This window comes from Artemia sp. Qi Xiang Cuo, chromosome 5 (genome assembly GCF_049724085.1).
Source record: "Artemia sp. Qi Xiang Cuo chromosome 5, ASM4972408v1, whole genome shotgun sequence".
In the NCBI taxonomy this organism is placed as follows: domain Eukaryota; kingdom Metazoa; phylum Arthropoda; class Branchiopoda; order Anostraca; family Artemiidae; genus Artemia; species Artemia sp. Qi Xiang Cuo.
In genome coordinates this window covers 39360120-39383096 of record NC_142798.1, presented here as the reverse complement: position 1 = coordinate 39383096, position 22977 = coordinate 39360120, and the positions used below count along the sequence as shown (strand labels likewise).

General features: G+C 35.2%; 1 protein-coding gene across 4 annotated transcripts in view; it reads left to right on the top strand.

Annotated features, from left to right (window-relative positions):
- Rbcn-3B (WD repeat-containing protein Rbcn-3B) overlaps positions 1-22977 on the top strand; it is a 289137-nt gene that overhangs the window by 9451 nt on the left and 256709 nt on the right. For all 4 annotated transcript variants that reach the window (XM_089089568.1, XM_089089567.1, XM_089089565.1 and 1 more), the window contains exons 3-5: positions 10615-10721; positions 13150-13228; positions 19689-19857. In XM_089089568.1, coding sequence (XP_088945694.1) covers positions 10615-10721; positions 13150-13228; positions 19689-19857 — 355 coding nt within the window. The remainder of the gene's footprint in view (positions 1-10614; positions 10722-13149; positions 13229-19688; positions 19858-22977) is intronic.

The window sequence follows — 22977 nt, the reverse complement described above, 5'->3', positions numbered from 1 at the left end:
TACTTACAGTTCATTACCACGAACTGATTGATCTACATTTTCGTTTTGTAAATTCTGTTTTGTTATGTTCTCTGTTTTACTGTTAATTCGGAATCTTGTTTCAAGGATTTGGTTTGTCTTTGGAAAAGTCTTTTACATATCAAATGCCTGCTTTGTATTGGTTGAAAACGGACATCGACAAGACAAGAGTAATAGCCTACTTTTTGTTCAAAATCAAACATAAGCCGAATGTATTATTACCTTGCTAGATACCTTATAATATGGGTATGTATTTGTATTGTATGAGCAAGTAAGCAGCCACTGGATATTTTACAAGAATAATGACGAAAGTCCAGTAATAGAGAAAAGACCCAAATAGCCAGTTTTACCTTCTTCAAACACCATAGGCTGTGACAAAACACAAACACAAGTGCAGACTGAGTGTCAGGAAATAATTAATTTGACACTAAATTTGATATAATCCGAAAAATGTTGGATTTGTTTAGTTGCTTGGGCTATTGCTTAATACTATTAAAAACTATTAATTGATATTTGTGTAGTTGATGCACACAGTTCTGATTCTTTAGAAAAACCATAAGGGGGGGGGGTTGTATTTGACAACTTACCCGAGGGGTGAGGAGTAACAAGATACGAAAAAAAAAATGCTTTTGGTGACAAATTTCCGCTATCTTGGTATGAGGAAAATCAGTGGGGCTGGAGGGGGGGGGGGTGGAGAGACTTTTCGACCACTTTTGGAAATACAATTTTGTGCCTATCTGTCTAGAGATAGTCATAAACACTCTAATTTCCTTTCAGTCATATAAATCTACTGCTATTTTGTTTTGTTTTTGTTAAAACTTACTTTTTCAGTGGGAGACAAATAAATTCATTTCTAAAAAAAAATACCTGTAAAAAACGAAGACTTAAAATATGAAAAGTTGTTGAACAGCATATTAACATATTTTCAGATTTTGGCATTGCTTCTTTTCAATCTTTTTTCGTGTTTGCAAAATCACAAGAAGAAGGACAAGTAAAATGAAACTGTTACGATAGCATTTCAAAGAACACAGCAGCAACTTTATAAGAAATTTAAAATAAATTTTCTTGTGAAATATTATCGCATTTAATCAGCAGTTGTACCAACCCAATCCTGCTCAATTCATCTTCAAGGCTATACTGTGGTGTTTCTCCTCCCCATAGTATAGTGCAGACGGTTTGATATCATTCTATTATCCCGTCTTGTTTTTAGATTTGTTTTTGTTTAAAGCTTTTTCCAATAGGCAATGATTAGAAGTCCTCCAAAAAAAAGTCCCCCCAGATCCCACCTCAAATGCCAGTGAAAGTGATACCCATTTTGGCTGGTCAAGCACACTATCTCAAAGTTCAAATGATAGCTCCAATTCTGAGAATAGGACAATGATAAGTGTAATGTCACCATAAATGATGATAATGGGTTTCAAGAGGTCCTTTCTAGAAGCTCTAAAAAAAGGAAAAAAATCTCCCCAATCAAAAGAATTTCCCCTCTCCCTGCCCAAGATCCTCCCTCCAAAAACTTAGGAATTTACCGTAAAATTACTCCTACTACCCCCTTTGAAATAAAAAAGATTACTGCAATAAGAGTTGCAATTTTTAAATTGCTAAAATCAATGTTCTCTCTTAATATTAACTATGATGGATCTCTGCTAATAGCTGTCCACGATCAGAAATAAGCAGACACAGTTATGAAACTAAAATACCTTCTGAATACCCCAATTAATGCATCTAAATGGAACCCAAAACAATCACCAACAAAAATAGTAGTTTATAATGTTCCCCCAGAGATATCCATTCAGGAGTTAAAAGAAGGGCTCTCAGATAGGGCTGGCAACACAATCGCAGTTGAAGATGTTACCCAACTTGGCAAACCTAACTCTAATGGCCTAAAAACTAGTAGATCCTTCTTATTCACACTGAAGGAAAAAATTTGTATCCCAGAAAAGTTATTCCTATTTGGGCAATTCAAACCACACAAGGAATACAAACCTAAGCCTATCCAGTGTCAGAAGTGTCTCAAACGGGGACACACAACAAACAAATGCAATGAAATTCTCCTAGAGTGTAGTAATTGTAAAGCATACTATCCTAAAGAGTTGACAACTTGCAACAACACTCAGCCTACATGTATAATTGCAAAGCCCCACATGAATCTACAAATAAATCACTATGCCCTGCATATAAGAAAAGAGCTCTAACACTCCAAATAGTAACAGAGAAGGCCATCCCATACCCCTTTGCAGCAATGGAAGCAAATGCTGCCCAACAATACCAAATAAAGCCCATAATAAAACCAACCAAAACCCCCCATGCATCAAGTACCCCGTATAAAACACCATCTTCTAAGCCCCCTAGCTCACATCCCTATCAGAAGGAATCACCAAGTCAACAAGCCTCCTTGTCCGATGAGATGAGGTCAGCCTCCCCCCCTCCAAAGAAAAATAAACCAGAAACACTACCAGAAATTAATCCCTTAACTGACAAACAGGATGCACAACCAAAAATGCAATCCCCAAATATATGCTTATTCATTCTAAACTGTAATGCATTTCAGGCCATGAACATACATCAACAACAGAAAACAAAAATCATTGCAGAATTGGCAAAAATCTACATCCCTGATGATATGCTCATTCAAGCAAAAAAAGATCTTGCTTTACTGTTAACAAAGCTGAACATTGATACACAGTCATATGAAAAATAAATCAACAAAACAACACATCAATACTCCAGTGGAACATAAGATCACTCACAGAAAATAAGCTAAATGAACTAATATCTTTTATGAATAATAATTCCATTGATATTCCTTGCCTCCAGGAAATTCATTTAGCCCAAAATCAACAAATTAAGTCTCTGGGATATACTATCCTGAGAAAGGATAGATCATCAGAGAAAAGGAGGTGGAGTAGCTCTATTAGTTAAAAATAATATAAAATTCTGTGGCATCAATTTTCCAGATTTAGCTAATGATGTTGATGCAATTGGTATCAGTGTTTGGCTGAATAATATAAAAACCTTCATAATAAGCTTTTTATAACCCTAATGGCCAAACTACAGATGCCATGGATTTCTTTAATTATAAAAGTAATTCTAATATGTTAAAAAATATCATTATTTGTGGAGATTTCAATGCCCACAGCCTTTTGTGGGGGAATAAAGCTGGTAAATTGATTGAGTATATGACTTCAAATAATAATGAATTAGCTGTTGCTACCCCTCCAAACCTGAATACTTATTTCAACCCCAAAAGTGACCTAAAATTCTCCACAATTGACCTACAAATTGTGTCATTAAATATTTTGAATAAAATTTATATGAATAAAATTGATAGTCTGTGTACTAACCACTTTGCTATAGTGTGTTCCCTAAATGAACCTGCTGAAACTCTACCACATACCTCCAAATATATCAACACTAAAGCAAATTGGTCTATGTTCCAAAATAAGCTAAATGGTGAAATCACAAGTTTCACCCAAAATTCATACATTTCGAACACAACAGTTGACACGAATACTGAAGTATTGTCATCTTTACTAATAAATACAGCTAATCATGCTATCCCCAGGACAACACCTAAGAAAACCTACCCTAAACACATTCCTAAAGCATGGTGGGCAAATGAGTGCCATGAGCTAGGACATGAATGGACATACAAATGAGCTAGGAAAAAATTCATAAAAAAACATCACCTACTACATATTTAAAAAAATTACAAGCAGAATCTAATCTAAAAAGGACTATAATAGATGCTAAATATAATTACTGGAATAATTTTGCAAATAATCTCTCCAGAGAAACACATGAGCCAATTATACATAAAGTCATAAGCGACATCTGTGGGAAAAAGACTTTCCCCAACCCACTCTTGTATGAGCTTATACATAATAATACCCACTATGACCGTGATAATGAAAAAGCTAACCTATTTGCAACTCTTTTTGTTAATAAGCTAACATCAAATAATCAAAGCAAATTGTCCCCAATTCCTATGAACCAAAGATACCAACCACGCCCAGGATCCTAGTATATAAGTAGTCTATTTTCAATCCAGGAAATGAATAATGCAATACATCATATTAAGACCAAAACTAGCGGCAGCTATGACAATATACACCCTACATGGATAAAGAATCTCACCCCTTCATACAAACAAGAACTGCTAAATTGTTATAATCACGCTTGGGCATCTTCTAATTTCCCCAATATATGGAAATGTTCGTCCCTCCTACCAATCCTAAAGAAAAATAAACCCAAAGAGAACCCTGAGTCCTATAGGCCCATAATGATTACTCCTGTGAGGGGGAAAATAATGGAGAAAATGATCTATCACAGACTCCTCTGGTTTGTTGAAAAAAAACAATATGATCCTTCCCACACAAACTGGATTCAGGAGACACCACTCCTCAACAGATGCTTTCATTTTGCTAACAAATGCGATAAATAAATGATTCTCAAAAAATAATGTCTTAGTTGCAGCTTTCCTAGATTTTGAAGGGGCATATGACAATTGGAACCACCAAATCCTTTTTAAAAAACTTGCAAACCTTGGACTACCCCCCAAGCTAGCATCTTTTATAAAATCTTTCATAGAAGTGCGAAGTTTCATTGTTTGTGTTTGTTCAGCCTCTTCACCCCAAAAGACAACAACCAAAGGCCTACCTCAGGGAGCAATCCTCAGTTTCCTCCTGTTTGCCCTATATCTCTGGGACATGAACCTACCCCACACGAATCTACAATATGCTGACGATCTGGTGCTATGGTCATCTGGCAAAACCTTTGAGATAGCAGAGTCAAATCTGCAAAAGTCATTTTTCCAATTTGAAAAATTCTCTCAACATTCAGATTTACCCATTGCACCTACCAAGTCAAAAATAATCCAATTTCACCGGAAGCGAAACCATGTTAATGCAAAACTAACTCTAAATAAAACAACTATTCCAGAAGATAATCATATTAATTACCTAGGTCTCATGCTTGACCAAAAACTTAATTTCCACCTCCACATTTCAAAGACAATAAAAAAATGCTATAGAAAAACAAATATACTAAAAAGACTTCTTTCCACACTGTGGGGCTGTAAGGAGAAAACCTTACTGCAGTTTTATAAATCACATATAAGACCCCATATTGACTATGGGCTCATCGTCTATGGTGCATGTGCAAAGACCCAGATGCAAAAAATTGAAACAACATAAAATGATATAATACGTCTCATATTTGGTCTTAGGAAACCCACAAGCACCAAGTTTCTGCTTATGGAGAGTGTATTAACAACAATAAGGGAGAGACGTAGCTTTCTCTTGACAAAACATCTTAAAAAAGTTGAATCAAATAGCTCAAACACCCTACATAATTGGTTAAGAAATCCAGCCATGAATAGAGGCATTGCAGATGAGTATGCCAGCATTCAGAAGAAGTTCCCCGTACCAGCAAAGTCTATTGCACCCACTTTCCCCCAATCCCCTCCATGGAATTGGTCAAGTCCCATAATAAATACTGATTTCTCAAAGTGGACTAAGGATTTAACCCCCATCGCTTTTGTCCAGAAAAAATTTGCTGAACTTAATACAATTACCTATAAAAATCACTTCCAAATATTTGTTGATGGGTCAAAAATGAATGAGAAGGTAGCAAGTGGTGCTTTCCTTCCTCACCTGAAAATTGCAATGGGCGAGAGATTATATAATAATTTATCTATAATGTCTGCTGAGGTAAATGCCATAATCATGGCATTAGAACACCTTAAGGAAAAGCAACCTTTGATTGCAAATTCAAATAATATTAGTGTATAGTCTGACTCTATCAAGCGTTGAGTTGTTGGCCTCAGTTTATCCACATAAGCTAGATATTGATGCTGATCCTTGTCCTAAGACTATTGGTAATATTGAATCTAGCGACATATAAATTAATTTTATGCACATTCCTAGCCCCTGTGTCCTAAGGGATAATCGTCAGGTGGATTATATAGCAAAAAATGCAATGTATACTGACCAGCTAAGTGGGAGAACTATCTCGAGCAGAGATATTTTCTGATGGAGGCTCTCAGATATTAATAAGATTAATCCTATCCTTTCCCCTTTCCCAATAAGTATCTTTCTAAAATTTATCATAGAATTCGTTCTGGAACAAATGGACTAAATTTTCTTGCATTCTCGTATAAGTTTTCTAATTCAAGTGGTTCAATTCCCCTGTCCCCTCTTTGTAGGCATTGTAATATGAATAATGTAACAATTGACCATTGCCTATTTGAATGTAATATGCTGAAGTCTGCACAACATACCTTGCTTTGCAAACTGTTAAAATGCTTCAAACACCACAAAATCTCACTATCAGCCAAGAGCCTAGCCAACTATACCTGCACACAGAGCATAGAAATTGACATCTATCATCTCATAATTGAACTCCTAGAGTCGAAAGATATCTGAAAATATCTAATAATCATGAGGCAATCAAGCCAGTAGCTCTGTAGCCCACAGAGTGAAGCAAAAGGAAAAGGGCTAAATAGTATCACTGAAAAGCCCGCCTGCTGTCAAATAGAAGAAGAGAAGAAGCATTTTAGTTTTTGTTTTTATCTCAATATTTTAGAAAAGGAAATACTGGTGCGCTCATGCACTCCAATTGTAGAATTTTAGCCTTGTCAATACTACTGTCTCATTAGATATGGTTCCTAGTAAATACTAAGCGTTGTATCTCGGCAGGAGTAATTGTTCTGACACAAAATTGCTTCAGTATAAAATCCCTTCTAAAATATATTCAGATTTTCTATTTATACAAGTGCAGTTTTTATTTATTTATTTTTTATTTTAGTTTGAAGTCAAGCATTTTTAATTTACAATGACAAGAATTTAAGGGCGCTACATGCCTTTTTGACATCTTCATCAAATGTTACGCAAATCATTGTCCAATGTCCTGGGACCCACATCAGATTAATTTGGTTGCCTTTGGTTACTAGATTATTCAGGGCGTTATTGCGATTCAATTCACTTCTTTGTCGACTATTAATATTCTGAAGAGCCCCAGGAAGTGCTTGGTTGTCTATTAGAATACATATTTTTCTACATTTGTAGTCCTTGTGCATCAGTGTTCTTGCTGCCCCTTCTAGTCGAAACATTTCAGCTTGGAACACCGTAGTATAACTTCCCAGATGATAACTTATTATCTCTTTATCTGGTAAATTACAATGCCAGTTCCTGATTTCCCCTCAAATCGTGAACTATCTGTAAAGTGAATTATCACGTTTTGTGAAGCAACTCTATCTCCTGCTCCATTTCCCTCATATCCTTAATAGACAATCTGGAATTGCCTCTCGGGTTTTATTGCTGCAGTCTGGCAGCACTTTTAGTGCTTCTTTCTCTAGAAAGTTTTTTATGGGTTGAAGCAATATTATTTGTTCCGTGGATGCCGTTGCCGTTCCATGGTATGTGGAGGTTATCATTAGGCATCCTAGCCTTTGAACCCTTATTAGAGTAATATGGTTTTTGATCTGAGTCGAACTGACCCAGGCCATTCTTTCATATGCCAGAATAGGCCTGATTACAGTTTTATGTAGACGCATAGTTTTGTTTGGAGCTTGGACCCATTTCTTCCCCATCCACCGTTGGCACTGGATTAAAGAAGCTGTGGCTGTCCGAGACTTGTCTTTACAGTAAGCTTTCCTGCTTAACTGGTGGTCTAATATGACCCCAATGTATTTTGCCAGTTTTTCAGAGAAATCCGGTCATCATATGTTTTTAGAGTAAAAGGAACTTGCCATTATCTGTTTCTGGTAAAAACTACTATTTCGGTCCTTTCTTGTGCTAAACGTAGTCTATGCTTTTTTGACTGGTTTTGATTCCTTTCAGCATAAGCTGCCCCAACTCAAACAGGGTCCTTAAAAATTTTTCTCTCAATAAGGATACTAGAGCATCAGCATACGGGTGGGTATATCCTGAATTCTTTTCTTATATATTAATAAACTGTCCATAATAAGATTCCACATATTTGGAGAACTTATCCCCCCCCCCCCTGCGGGCACCTATTATGAAGAGTTGTGGGTAATTTGACTCCCTTCTGGTCCACGACTACTCGTCACGTTCCAAGCATGTGGTAGTTCCATCTCTGAATGCACTGATCAGTCATTCCTTCTTCCGTTGCTGCCTCTATAGCTTAGAAAGTATCATTTTCAAATACACCTTCTTTATCTAGCACTATGCCCAGTGCATATTTCTTAATTTCAAAACTTGCTCAATTCACCGTACTATTTGGTGTATTGGAGCTTCTGTTGGGCCTTAAATCCCACTTGTTTTTCTAGAATCATCTTTTTGGCCTCTGGATTATTGATCAGGTACCATTGGATAATTCGCTTCATCACTCATTTGGAAAGATGTTAAGTGATCAATCTATATGGCCGAGGTTTGGTATAATCTTCTTGACCTGGTTTAGGCATGAAGACACCTCTTGCTTTTAGCCACGTCTGGGGAATATAGCCCAAAGCGAGGCTTGCCCAAGCTATGCTAATATAGTGGGTCTTTATATTTTCTTATCCCTCTTGGAGCATTATGGGATAAATCCTCCAGGGGCTTTTAAGTAGTTGAAAATCATCCACAACTTTTTTGACCAAAATTTGAGACGCCAGCCTCATTCAAGCAAATGTGTTACTAATATAGGCCGGTTTGGGGGTAATTTCTTCTGGGTGCTTTATGCGAATTGCAAGTTTGTGGTTTAGGATTTGTTCTGGGTCTGCAGTGAGAGTGCCATCTTCTCTTGATACACTTCTCAGACGTGCCCGCTGGTCATACTTTAGTGTCTTCAGTAGCTTGTTAGCGTCGTTATCTTACTTTATACTGTCCCATAAATTCCTCCATGCGCTCGTCTTTATCCTTCTTATTTCTTATTTAAGGAGTTTTAATCCTTCTGAGTATGAATTCCAGTCTTCGAGAAGATTTGTTCGGATGGCTTTCTTTAGTAGTCTTCGTGTCATCATCCGCTTTTGACTAATTTCCGAAGTCCACCAAGTATTTGCCTGTTCCCGTCTTCCTCATATGTTAGAGGACTTGCCTGTCTCAAAAGCCTTATTCATTCTTTTTTTGGGGCCTTCTGCTACCTTATCCAGGTGCTGATTTAGTCTTCTACTCTGATGGCAGACTTACAGTTCTTCAACTAATACTTGTTTATAAGTAAGCCAGTTTTTTTTTATGTTCTTCATAAGCGTTTTCTTCTGTTGGAATATTTCAACTTTAAACCTTATTAGACGATGGTATGATAATGACTGGGTATCACTCACATTCTATTCTTTTACCTGTATTTCATGCTTTGAGGTGACGATTATCAAGTCCAGCAATTCTCTTCTTCATGTTATAAAAGTGGGCCTCGTTCCCTGATGGCACCACTCAAAGCTCTCTTTTGCGAGGTACTCCATGAATTAAGGCGCTTTCCATTTGTATTTGTCCTTCCCCCTGAGGTTTGGTATGCATCATATGCTAGAATCATGGGGTTCAATCGAAACCCCATGAGTGCAATCACCTCACAAAGGTGGCCAGACTCTACCCAAAACAATTAACATTGAGATTAATTGAAATATTAGTTTCCATTCCTGAATCAGCTTCAAATGACAATTCTTCCTCACTTGACAGGTTTATTTTTCAAAGCGTGTGTTTTTAAGTTTTCGCCTACTATGGGTGTTCTTTACTAAGTTGCGTCTCACGCCACAGCCATGATAATGCTTGATACTAGGCTACCGATATATAGAACTTACTTACTTAGAACTTAGTTCCTCCTGCGCCATTGGTGGCGCATAGGGCGTCGACGAAGCCTCTCCAGTCGCCCCAAAGCAATGCTGCAGCGGTGACATCTTCCCATTCAGGTATTAACAAGGTATCAGCCATCCTCAGATCTCGATCAAAAGTTTACCGCAAAGTGTCCTTTGGACGACCTCGTCTTCTTCTGCCGTCTGGTTTCCAGTCGTAAGCTGTCCGAGGAATATAGCCCTGGACTATATTAAAACGTCTTGTATATTTGTATTTTTTTGAAGCTATTTTGTGTTGATTTTTCCTACTAGAGTTCTGATTTTTCTTATCTTATTGTGAAGGACTCTCCCATAGGATAAACTAATAAATTCATTAATGACCCTCGCACGCATGTTATCGTTATATCATATTTTCAGCTATTGGTTTTGTTTTAGTTTTTCTTTTCTTGTATTTTTATCCATAATTTTTTTCCTCCTAGTATTAACTAGTTTTGCGGACAACTTCATGTTTCTAGATTTAGTTGTTCTGTGGTTTATTATGAACAAACAAACAACCATTGTAATAAATAAGAAAAGCTATATACACTTGAAGATGAACTATTCAAGTTAAAAACGTGAAAATTAATGCGGAATGATTATGGAGCCAAGGGAATTGACATAGGCTTTAAAAATCCCAAAAACATAAACTTAAAAAGAGAAAACGAAAAACGAAGAGCTGGAAATGTGACGTTATGATAACAAGCGTACGAAGGCGCATTTACGATGGCGAAGCCCTTGCCTAAAATAGTTACTATTGGTTAGACAAGGGGTACAGACTCTTTTGTTATTTAGTGATTATTTATCCACCGTCTTTTAACAATTTATATACTTTTCAGGCAAAACCAAAATGCTTGATGCTGGGGCATACAGCAGCAATAACGTGTTTAGTAAGAGGATCAATTAATGTTGACCTAACTAATGTTATATCTGCCTCAGCAAATGGGTAAGAAACTATTAGAATAATTTAAATCTCATTTTCCTTACTGTATCAACTTGCTAATCAAGAACACTAAATAGATGTGTAGTGTCTTTGGAGGAGGAGTTATCAGAAGAATAATTCCATAGGGAGTCAAAAGGACAAAGGGTATTGTAAAGCCTATATTTTTCAAATTTTTTCTGCGAAGTGTGTGTACAACCTTGACAGGAAGAGTTGCCTTGACTAACTAATTCAAGAAAGTCTTATGTGCATAATCCTGAATTCGTGAGGAATTACATAGCAGGCGGTTATTTGGCTAATCTCCACATTCTAAAAAAAAACACTTAATTTTGCGTAATAAACGAGTCGCTTTGAGTTTATATCACTGTATATAAATTTAGACAGTATAATCAAACTCAATAATTTTTGGCTACTAAATTCTCGGCGCGTACAGACAGCTCCTCCCATTTAGTCTATCACCAGTGGTCCACTGTATGTTACCCTGGAACACGTATTTTCGCAGAAACTTTCTCAAATTTTCTCAAAATGCCTTTGAAACCAACTTGAGACTTTGAAACCAACTTTTAAACCAACTTGTAATTTCTAAAACGATCTAATAATAGCATTACATTACTAATTACCGATTTTATGTATGTATTGGAATAAATTAATTTAAAATTAAATTCTTTAAAATTGGTGTTACAAAGGTGAAGCCAAGTTTCGCGTTCAAGAGAAATCTAACTTGTCTACCCGTGAAAAAATCTAATGTCACTAATGTCTCTACTTGGTTAAATGTTCTCCGAAGCACTTGCATCTCGGTCCGGCTTTGTCTAATGGTTGAGATAGGGAATGATTGTACTGTCCAAATTGATCTACAGTGGTTTATATATACTAAAAAAAGGGGCTTTCATGCATCTCATAGCCAAAAAGGTCAAAAATGAAATATGGCCTAGAAAATGAATTTCTGTGCTTCCAGCGTTCTTCCTCAGCAGTATTGTACTCCTTATTTTGGGCCAAGAAAGGACTGGAATGAGCTAAAAGTTTTTGATTTCATTCCAAAGCTGTAGCTAGTTCCACCGAGTGTGGTCTTTATGCCCTTGGGTAGGTGAAAGTGGCGTTTTCTCTGGTTTCATCTCTGTATATTATTTGCCCAACTAATCTAGAAGAACAGATTTGTAACATCCTTTTCAGGCTAAAATTCCCGCATATTGCTGCAATATAAATTGATTGATTGCCAAGTTTTAAAAAATCAATCTTGGGATCCTATGAAGGTAACTTTGTTTCATATTTTCTATTCATATGCTTATGTTGATTATTAGAATTGATACTTTAAAAAGCGGTTTTTGAGTAGTAATATAGATTTTGCAAGTTGAGTGTCCATTATATACCTGAAAACTACTTAAATGGGTTTGGACCTTATACATCGTCTCTATATGCAGATTGTTTGCAGGATGCGCATTATATATCAGAGGCAACGAACGCCATAAGGCTTCAGTGTTTTATGTTTTTTTTTCCCAGAGGCACTTCATATGGAACGGATGGTCGTGCAAGCATTGGAGTGGAGGAGGCTCATTTTATTATAAATCGAATTTTCTAGTTCCCTTTTTAAGATTTAAAATTGATCAAAGGGCAAGTAGTCCCACGCCACGCCCTCTTTTCCCCAAATGCATCCGATCGAAATTTTGAGATAGGTATTTTGTTCAAAATAGTTCAAACATCATATACAAATGCCGGAAGGATTGCCACAACCCCCCAGAGCCAGGGGGCAAGGGTTGTTGGGTGAGCTGCGTCAAGAAAGGAGTTTGCGAAGTACGTGATAGGAGGGTATGGTTTCTAACAAAGTCAGTGCAGCGAAGACCCTCGATTCTTCGAATATGCTAAGTCTGAGCGACATCGACGGTATTGAGGCCGCGTCTACTGTGATGACCGCGTCTCCTCTACATACAGTAGGACAGTGCTGGGTAGAATTTTCACTCAATAGCATTTTAGGTAGCTCGGTAGCTTTGCGCCTGAATTTTTGTTTTGTGCCCCAACAATGGTAAAAAACACCACATTTTTGTGGTGTAATCTCTTTCGCTTCTTTAAAAGGGTAGAATTCTCTAACTACGTTTGATTGAACACGCTTCCGATGTTTTAAAGCAGCTGGTTTGGTACTATCAACCCTGGGGAAAAACATAAATGAATAAGTATTCTTGATCCCACCTCTTTTTTTAAAGAAAAGATCGAAGATATTGATTTATTAATTGTTTTCCGTTGTATTGAGATCATGAATTATTACCTGAAGAATTATTTCAAAGTTAGCATTAATTGACATTACATGAAAGAAGATAATTTTTATAAATTTTTGAATAGCCTACCAAAGATGGAATATATTGTGCGATTTTTAGGTTTTTCAATGAGGACGTAGTCACCTCCTTTGTTCTCTATGCTAATATATGATTTATTCTCTGTTTAGTGAAATGTGTAGCTGGGATCTAGTAACTGGCCAATGTTTAGAGAGTGTAAAATTGCCGTACATCCACACCTATATACAGGTAAGTGTTTAAACTAGACTATATAAAGGTATATACGAATTGTATTTCATCTTATATTTACGTTGACATCTGTAATTATAGCCATAAATGTGTATGTAATTATCTATATAGTTACTTATGCTAACTTGCTTGTGTCAAGATTTTCCAGTGAAGAACCATTGTCGAAAATTTAAAATATTTAGCTTTATATCCTCGTATCTATCTTGGTCTGATCTTGATTGCCAACTCTTGCCTGTTTGTCTTGTGATTGACTGAATCTTTTTGCTAAAGTTTGAAATTTGGGCCCCAATCCATTTAGAACGACTGTTCAAACACAAAAGCGATCGCAACGGGATAAAAAGTATCCGATCCGCTTCAAATTGTCTACGTTTTCCACAAATAGTGTTTACTTTTTAAGAAAAATTGATTTATAGAACTCCGAATCTGTTAATTACAAACCTGATGCTAATATTGCAATATGGGCGTCTAAAAAATCATACTACAGTATCAGATGTTCGTGTTTAGCTCAATAATACTTCTCAGCTCTGACTGTCAAGTACTTTTCAAAGGGGGAGGCTGTAGTTTCGATGTATGGATTAAGCGTGAAGCAGATTTGAGCTCAAAGAAGTAGGCTTCAATCTTAGTGACTTGAAAGTTACTAAGATTTAAGTATGACTGTTCAAACTGAAAACGTTTTAAGTATAGTTTTTTACCAAAAATGACATTTTAAGAACCGAACACAATAAAATAAAAACATTTTTAGCCCCTGAACCCATTTTAGCTCTATTCATATAGGGGTACCGTTTTTTTCTAAGATTTTATCTTGGTCTCACGGTCAAACCTTAGTTTCTCTTGAACTCGCGGTTTTTTCTCTCGGTCTCTTTCCCTCTTCTCTTCTTCTTCATTTTTATCTTCCCTAGTTCCATAAGAATGGGAATCAGCGTAATTGGGGAGGTCAGCGTAACTGTGAACTTGCGTAGCACAGTCAGAGGCAACGCTATAGCGTTGCCTATAGTAAAGGCCATACGGCTCCAATGTTTTATTGTTTATTTATTTATTATATTTTTTTTCCCAGAGGCATTTCATATGGAAGGGGTCGTCGTGTAAACGTCAGCGGGGGCTAATTCGATTGGAAATAGAGAGTTCTAGTGCCCTTTTTAAGGGTAAAAAGTGATTGGAAGGCAACTAACACCCCTTCCACGTCCACCATTTCCCCAAAAACATCCAATCAACATTTTGAGATAACTATTTTGTTCTACGCAGTTGATTTCGAAACAGAAATAATGTTTTTGAGGAGGAAACTCCCCTCACATCCCTCAGAGCACGGGTTGTAAGTTATGCCCTGGGGGCATATAAGCTTGATATAGAAAGCTTTTTCGTAGAAACTTCAAAAAGGGCTCATTCGATTAGAGACTCAAAGGGCTACTGCCCTTTTTAATAGTCGAAAGTGATTGGAGGGCAACTAACCCCCCTCTCACGCCCACCTTTCTCCAAACACGTCCAATCAAAATTTTGAGATAGCCATTTTGTTCACCGTAGTTGAAAATTCTGGAAATTAGGTCTTTGAGGATGACACCCCCCCTCCTCAGCCCTCAGGGCAAGGCTTGCAAGTAATGCTCTGGGGGTATATAAGGTTTTTATAGAAAATGTTGCCGTAGAAACTTCAAAAAGGGCTCATTCGATTGGAAATTTAAATGGGTAGTGTCCTTTTTAATAGTGTAAAGGGATTGGAAGGCAACTAACACCCCTTCCATGCCCACTATTTCCCCAAACACATCCAATATATATTTGAGCAGGACCCCCCCCCCCCCCACAGTCTTCAGGGCAAGGGTAAAAAGTTATGCCCTGGGGCTATTTATGGTTCTTATGGAGGGGATACTCGTCTAAGCTTCTTAGATGGCTCATTTGATTGGAAAATAAAACTTCTAGCTCACTTTTTAAGCGTCGAAAGATATCAGAGGGTAACCAGCCCCCCCCCCCCCACGCCCTTTTTTCCCAAATGTATCTGATAAAAATTTTGAGACGGCGGTTTTGTTACAAATAGTTCAAAGATCATATAACAAAAATTCCAGTGTCTACACAACCCCCCAGGGCCCGGGGTAGGCGTTGTAAGCTATGCCCTGGGGGCATAAATGGTTCTTATGGAAGGGATATTCGTATAAACTTCTAACAGAGCTCATTTGATTCTGAACTGAATGTTCTAGTTTAGTTTTTAAGAGTCAACCGAGATTGGATAGTACCTAGCCCCCCCCTCCCCTCCACGTTCTTTTTTTCTCAAACCCATTTGATAAGAACTTTGAGATAGCCATTTAAAATAAAAATAGTTCAAAGACCATATGACGAAGACTCCGGGGTCGACACAGCCCCCTAGTGGCCAAAGGCAAGTGTTGTAAGTTATGCCCTGTGGGAATATATGGTTCTTATGGAAGGGATGCGCGTAAAAGCGTAAAAACCTCAGAGAGGGCTCATTTGATTGGAAATTGGAAGTTATAGTTCAGTTTTTGAGAGTCAAAAGAGATTGGAGGGCAACCAGCCCCCCCCCCTCCACGCCCTGGTTTTACTGAGTGCATCCGATAAAAATTTCGAGATAGCCATTAAGCTAAAAATTGTTCAAAAATCAGATAATAAAAACTCAGGTGTCTACACAACCCCCCAGGGCCAGGGGGCAGGCGTTGTAAGTTATGCCCTGGGGGCATATATGGTTCTTCTGAAAGGGATGCTCGTATAAACTTCAGAGAGGGCTCATTTGATTGGAAATTGAAAGTTCGAGTTCACTTTCTAATAGTCAAAAGAGATCCGAGGGCAACTAGCCCCCCCCCCACAACACCTTCTTTTTCCAAAAACAAGGCCCGGGGGCCGGTGTTGTAAGTTATGCCATGGGGCATATATGGTTCTTCTGGAAGGGATGCTCGTCTAAACTGTGGAGGGGGCTCATTTGATTGGAACTTGAAAGTTCTAGTTCACTTTTTAATGGTCAAAAGAGATTTGAGAGCAACAAGCCCCCCCCCCCCACGCCTTCTTTTTCCAAACCCATCTGATGAAAATTGCGAGATAAACAATTTGTTAAAAAAAATAGTTCAAAGGTCGGATAAGAAAAACTCCGGTGTCATACAACCCTCCAGGGCCCGGGAGAAAGTGTTCTATTGCAGGGATGCTCGTATAAACTTCATAGAGGGCTCATTTGATTGGAAATTGAAAGTTGTCATTCACTTTGTAAGAGTAAAAAGTGATTGGAGGGCAGCTAGTCCATTTATTTTTATTTTTCCCAGAGGCACTTCATATAGAAGGGGTCGTCGTGTAAACTTAAAAGGGGGCAACATTTTTTCACTTTGATATTGTTACTTTGATACCAGTTTTGATACTTCGATGAACATTTTATTTTTTTTTTTTTAAGTTTGAATTTGAAATAAGGAATTTTTAAAAACTTGAAGATTTTTTCAATAAAAAACTAAAAAAATTTGATGAAAAAAAACTTTCCTAAAAATCAGTTTTTCAAAGAAAAGTAAAGGCCATTTTAAATTTAAGCTCAGCAGATACAAACACCTTTTAAAATTCAAACTCAAAACGACCAGAAATTGCTATTAAAGAATAAATGAAATACAAAACGAACAGAAATTAAATTAACAATCATAGCAAAAACATACAACAAGTAATAATATAAATGAATAAATATATCTTAAAGCGAGTAATGCTTAGATTGAATATGAAAATCAAGCTTAAAACGAAGAAAAAACTTTGCTATTGAAGTATAAATGAAACTTAAAACGAAATAAAATTGAATAAACAATCAATACATACAAACATACAACTGATATTATTATTAAGGAATAAATAACTATTTAAGCGAGTGAAAATTATATTGGACATTTAAATCAAGCTCGAAACAAGAAAAAACATCTCTAAGCCAGAGTTTGGTTTTCCCCTCCTTCTCCTACTGTAAAAGTCAGCAACCTACTGTGTTATTGGCGCTTCACTGAAAATCAATTGTATTACACATATTTTCTTTTGTACTTAATATTGAAAATAAACATTAAAATTATAGTAAAATTTTGAACTGATAAGCTTTCAGCAATTAATATCAAATATTGGTTTGATTTATTAGTTCTTTCTAAAGTTGTTCAAGACGAATGTAGTTTCACTACAATCAAGAGTTTGGATACTGCCCCCTTCCTTAACTGTAAAATAAAAACCAAAAGCCTATTGCGTCATTGGCGCTTAACTGAAAACGAATTATAGTACAAATATTTTCTCTTCCAGTTCTTACAGCATTGAAAATAAATATAATATTACAGTGTAATAAATTCTTGAACTGATGGATCTTTCGACAATTAATATCATTATACATCAAATATTCCATTTGATGTTGTTTATACTTTCCAAGACTGTTCAAGACGCATATAGTTTTCAGTAAAGTGCCAAGTGCCAAAGACGCAATTGTATTTTATATTCATAAATTGGTTTTCGGTAAAGCGCCAATGACTCAGTAGGCCTTAAAGTTTTACAGTGAGAGAAGGAGGCGAAACCCAAACTCTTGTTTGTATTGATTTTTGTTCGTTTCAAGCTTGATTTGCATATTCAATTTAAGTTTCACTCTTTTTAAGATTTGTTTATTTATTTATATCAATTTCTGTTGTTTGTATGTTTGCATTGATTGTTTATTTAATTTATGTTCGTTTTAAATTTCATTTATACTTCAATAGGAAAATATTTTTTTTCGTTTTAAGCTTGATTTTCATATTCAATCTAAGCATTACTCCCTTTAAGGTTTATTTTTTCATTTATATTATTACTTGTTGTATGTTTTTGGTATGATTGTTTATTTTATTTCTGTTCTTTTTGGGTTTCATTTATTCTTTAATAGTAATTTCTGGTCGTTTTGAGTTTGAATTTTAACAGGTATTTGTATCTACTGAGCTTAAGTTTAGAATGGCCTTTACATTTCTTTGAAAAACTTATTTTTCGGAAAGTTTTTTTTTTCAATAATTAGCATAAAACTGAAAAATGTGTCTGTAAAAGCTTTTTCAATGTAACTCCTCTCTACCATGGTAAATTTCTTGCATTAGATCTGTTGTTCAGTAAGGTTCCTCTCTCTTTGCAAGGAAACCAAAAGTTCATATATATTCACTTAATGTCTGCCCAGTCATTCCTTAAGGAATAAGTGTTTTGATCTCTGGTAGTGATCCTGTCAAACCTCTCACCTGATTTGATTTATTTCAATTTATAAGAAATTTCTGCTTTATGCTTTTAAGTTTCCAATATGATCCTTCAGAGTCTGGTCGATGTACCTCATTGTAACCTTAATCGCTTTGATAAGTCTCACAAGAATGTTTTTGGGTGGTAATATTATTTTTTTTACAATCTTCTACCTTTAGTAGAAAGTTTCTCACCTTTGGTTGACTTGAAGAATGAGCTGCCAGCAAAAATAATCCCATGTTCAAATTCTTTTAACAGGAGTTTCAATCTATAAAATAAAAAAACGGATGCGGCCCAGACTAGCGTCATATCAACGATTTTTTGGTGTCTTTAATACTTATATTAAAAAAAAAATTGTTTGCCTTTAAACGACCTAAATTGTCCTACCTTTATGGTCTTAAATAATTGTTGTAGGTAACTTGGGTTTTGTGAGAATAAAATGAATTTTGTATTGTGAACCCTTGGAAAATTTCGTATTCATTTTACTCGATATCTTAAATAAGGTATTACATTCGTAAAGGCAAAGCAAAAAGGGAACTGACCCGGCTCTCTCATGGTAAAATTATTAAAAATTTAATGCAAAAATGAAGAAATTGTCTTGAGATGGGATTTATACGAAGTTTTTCTGAAGTTTTCTCCCTCTCCCTATAAGAGGTGTGAGAGGTAAAGAGAGGTAAGACCGCACACATATGAGAGCCAACTCCTTTTTCTGTTTCGTATTTACTTTGCCATTTCCCACAATTTGTTTGTGCAAAATTATAAAGTGTTTGCTTTCTAAGCTATCTAAGCTGTGTTTATAAATGCAGATTTATTAATATTATTTTCAGGTATATCCTTCTAGCTACTCTCGTCGTTCTTCCTAATTCATGCAACTATATTTACAACTTGAAGGACAGGTTTAGCCTAACTAATATGCGAATAGAGTCGCTATGCTTTAATAGATGAGAAAGTGGTATTAAAGCTACTTGAAGGCGATTGATTTTAGGTTCTTAACGTTTTATAGTTATATTGATTTGTAGTATAAGTGCACTAGGGCCTGTACCAGGCTCGAATGTCCCCCTCCTCGTCTGCGTGAAAATTTCTGTATAAATGAAAATGTGCAAACAAATATACGCTTTTTAAATATTTTATGACTAAAAAATAAAACTAAGAAACTCAGATAGGATTTTTTATGTAGTTGACCTCCCCCCCCCCTACAAAAAAACGAAATCGTTTGCTCTTCTAATCACATCCTGGCTAATTTGTCAGGTGATTTATAATTATATTGTAAATGATGTTTCTTTTTAAGGCACATCATGTTAGTTCTGGAGATTACATTCGGCTCTTCTGTGTTGGAAAATATTCGGACATACTTATAATGGATCCAATGACCCTTGAAATATCAGCCACTTTAACTTCCCGATACCATACTGATTGGTACTCAGCAATTCACGTTTTGAAGCCAGCTCGCAGACCAGGTATTCTGTCTTAGAAAGACTGAGATAATTAACTTTACTTTTGTCACTACAATGTTAAAAAGATTGAGATTCATAGTTTTATTCGTTTCTGCGATTTATCTTTTACCTGTATGTAAAGTGAAAAAGTGGTGGGGACGGGGGCAATGCTGATTTACTGAACCCGTGACATCAATTTGAAGGATCCTTCCTTTTGAAATGTTTGGCTAATGATGATTTTCTTTATTATGTTTGGCTCCGTTTCCTGCAGGAAAGCCTTCTTATACTCCCTCAGGATCAGTTTAATTTTTTCTTTAGGACTGGCTTCTAGATTCATACCTTGAAGGGCTTTTTACCTCGAAAGTTTAACTGTATATTGTACGAGCTAAATCAAAATATAGTATTTAGGAGAAATTTGGCCGCGTCAAATATTCGACACACCTTCTCCGCCTTTATTTGGCCCCCAGCCTGCTCTGAACAGGTGATGGAAGAGGAGGTAGTAACCTTGATTTTTTAAATGACATATCTGCCAATTGCTGCATACTTACCTATATTATCGTAGAAACTAAATAATAATCTACATAGCTAATTTCGTGTAGTTTGAAGGGAATTCCAACAAAGCTTCGTTTTTCTTTTGAATAGTTTATAACTTTCTCACGTGAAACTGATTTTTTTTTTTCCATGTTAACTCAAAAAAGAACCTGAAAAGGGTAAATAGCAAATATTAGTCATATGCTTAAGAAAATTTTTTTTAAATTAATTTTTAACTTATTTACGTGAAACTAATTTTTTTCTTCATGTTGACTCAAAAGAGAACCCGAAAAAGATAAATATCAAATAATAGTCATAAGCTAAAGAAAAACTTTTTTTCAAATAATTTATAGCTTATTTACATGACACTGATTTTTTTTTTTATTATATGTTGACTCAAAGGGGAACCTAAAACAGAGAAATATCAAATATTATTCATATACTAAAGGAATACTTTTTTTTTCAAATAATCTATAATTTACTTACGTGAGCTTACTTGACCTACCTAACTTACTAACTTACTTACGTGAAACTGAAGTTTGTTTCTTGGATATTGACTCAAAAGAGAACTTGAAAACGATAAATATCAAATATTAGTCATATGCTTAAGAATAATTTTTTTTTTCAATTACTTTATAACTTACTTACGTGAAACTGAAGTTTTTTTCTTCTATGTTGACTAAAAAGGGAACCTGAAAAAAGACAAATATCAAATATGAATCTTATGCTAAGGAAGAACTTTTTTTTCAAATAATTTATAATTTACTTGAAACTGATTTTTCTTTTTTGTTCATTTTGGCTCAAAAGGGAACATGAAAAAGATAAATATCAAATATTATTCATATGTTAAAGAAAAACTTTTTTCTCAAATAATCTATAACTTAATTACGTGAAACTGAAGTTTTTATGTTCATTTCTACTCAGAAGAGAACCTGAAAAAGATAAATATTAGATATTAGTCATATGCCAACGAATAACTTTTTTTTTTAAATCATTTATAACTTACTTACGTGACACTGAAGTTTTTTCTTCTATATTGCCTCAAAAGGGAACCTGAAAAAGACAAATATCAAATATTAGTCTTATGCTGAAGAAGAACTTTTTTTCAAATAATTTATAATTTATGTAAAATGGATTTTTTTTCCAGTTCTCAGCAATAATTTATAACTTACTTACGTGAAGCTGAAGTTTTTATCTTCCATGTTGACTCAAAAGAGAACCTGAAAAACACAAATATCAAATATCCATATGCTATAGAAAAGTTTTTTTTTCAAATTTTTTATAACTTACTTACGTGAAACTGGAGTTTTCTTCCATGTTGACTAAACAAAATGCTAAACAATAAGTCATATGCTCACGTAAGTCATATGCTAAACGAAAACTTTTTTTCAAATAATTTAAAACTGACTTGCGTGAAACTTGAAGTTTTTTTTTATACCTTTCTTGAATGTGACGTCATCCATCGTTGTTTTTTCATTATTTATAAAATTGTATTTCTCCCTCCATGTTGACTCAACTGACAACCTGAAAAAAAAAAATCAAATATTAGTCATGTGTTTAAACACATTTTTTCAGATAACTTATAACTTCCTTGCGTTAAACTGAAGTTTTTTCTCCCATGTTGACTAAAAAAAGAACCTGAATAAGATAAACATAAAATATTAGTCATATGCTAAAGAAAAGCTTTTTTCAAAAATTAATAAATTTTGTGAAACTGAAGTTTTTCCTGTCATGTTGACTCAAACGGGAACCTGGAAAAGACAATTTACAACTTGCTTACGTCAAACAGAAGTTCTTCTTTCCTTGCTGACTCAAAATGAAACCTGAAAAAGACAAATATTAAATATTAGTTAAGAACAATTAATTTCAAATAATTTATAATCAACTTATATGAAACTCTAGTTTTTTCTTCCTTGTTGACTCAAAAGGTAACCTGAAAAAGACAAAATGAAATATTAGTCATTTTCTTAAGAACCGTTTTTTTTCAAATGATGTGGAGCTTACTTACGTGAAATTGAAGTTCTTATATGACTAATATCAAAGATTAGTCGTATGCTAAAGTAAAGTTTTTTCAAATAATTTTAACTTATTTACGTGAAACCGAAGTTTTGCTTCCTTGTTGACTCAAAAGGGAACCTGAAAAAGACCAATATCATATAATAGTCAAATGCTTAAGCACAATTAATTTCAAATAATTTATAGCCTACTTACGTAAAACTAAGCATTTTTTTCTTCAATGAAAAGCTCTTTTCACTGATGATTTTTTCTTCCATGTTGACTCAAGAGGGAACCTGAAAAAGACAAATATTAAAAATTAGTCGTATGCTAAAGCAAAGTTTTTTTTTCTAATAATTTGTAACTTATTAACGGCAAATGCTTGAGCTCAATTAATTTCAAATAATTTGTAGTTTACTTACGTGAAACTAAAGTTTTTTTTTCTTCAATTAAAAGCTCTTTTCACTGAAGTTTTTTTTCCATGTTGACTCAAAAGGGAACCTGAAAAAGACAAATAAAAATATTATTCATATGCTTTAGAACAATTTTTTGAAATCCTTTATAAATTACTAACTTGGAACTGAATTTTTCCTTCCATTTTGACTCAAAAGGGAACCC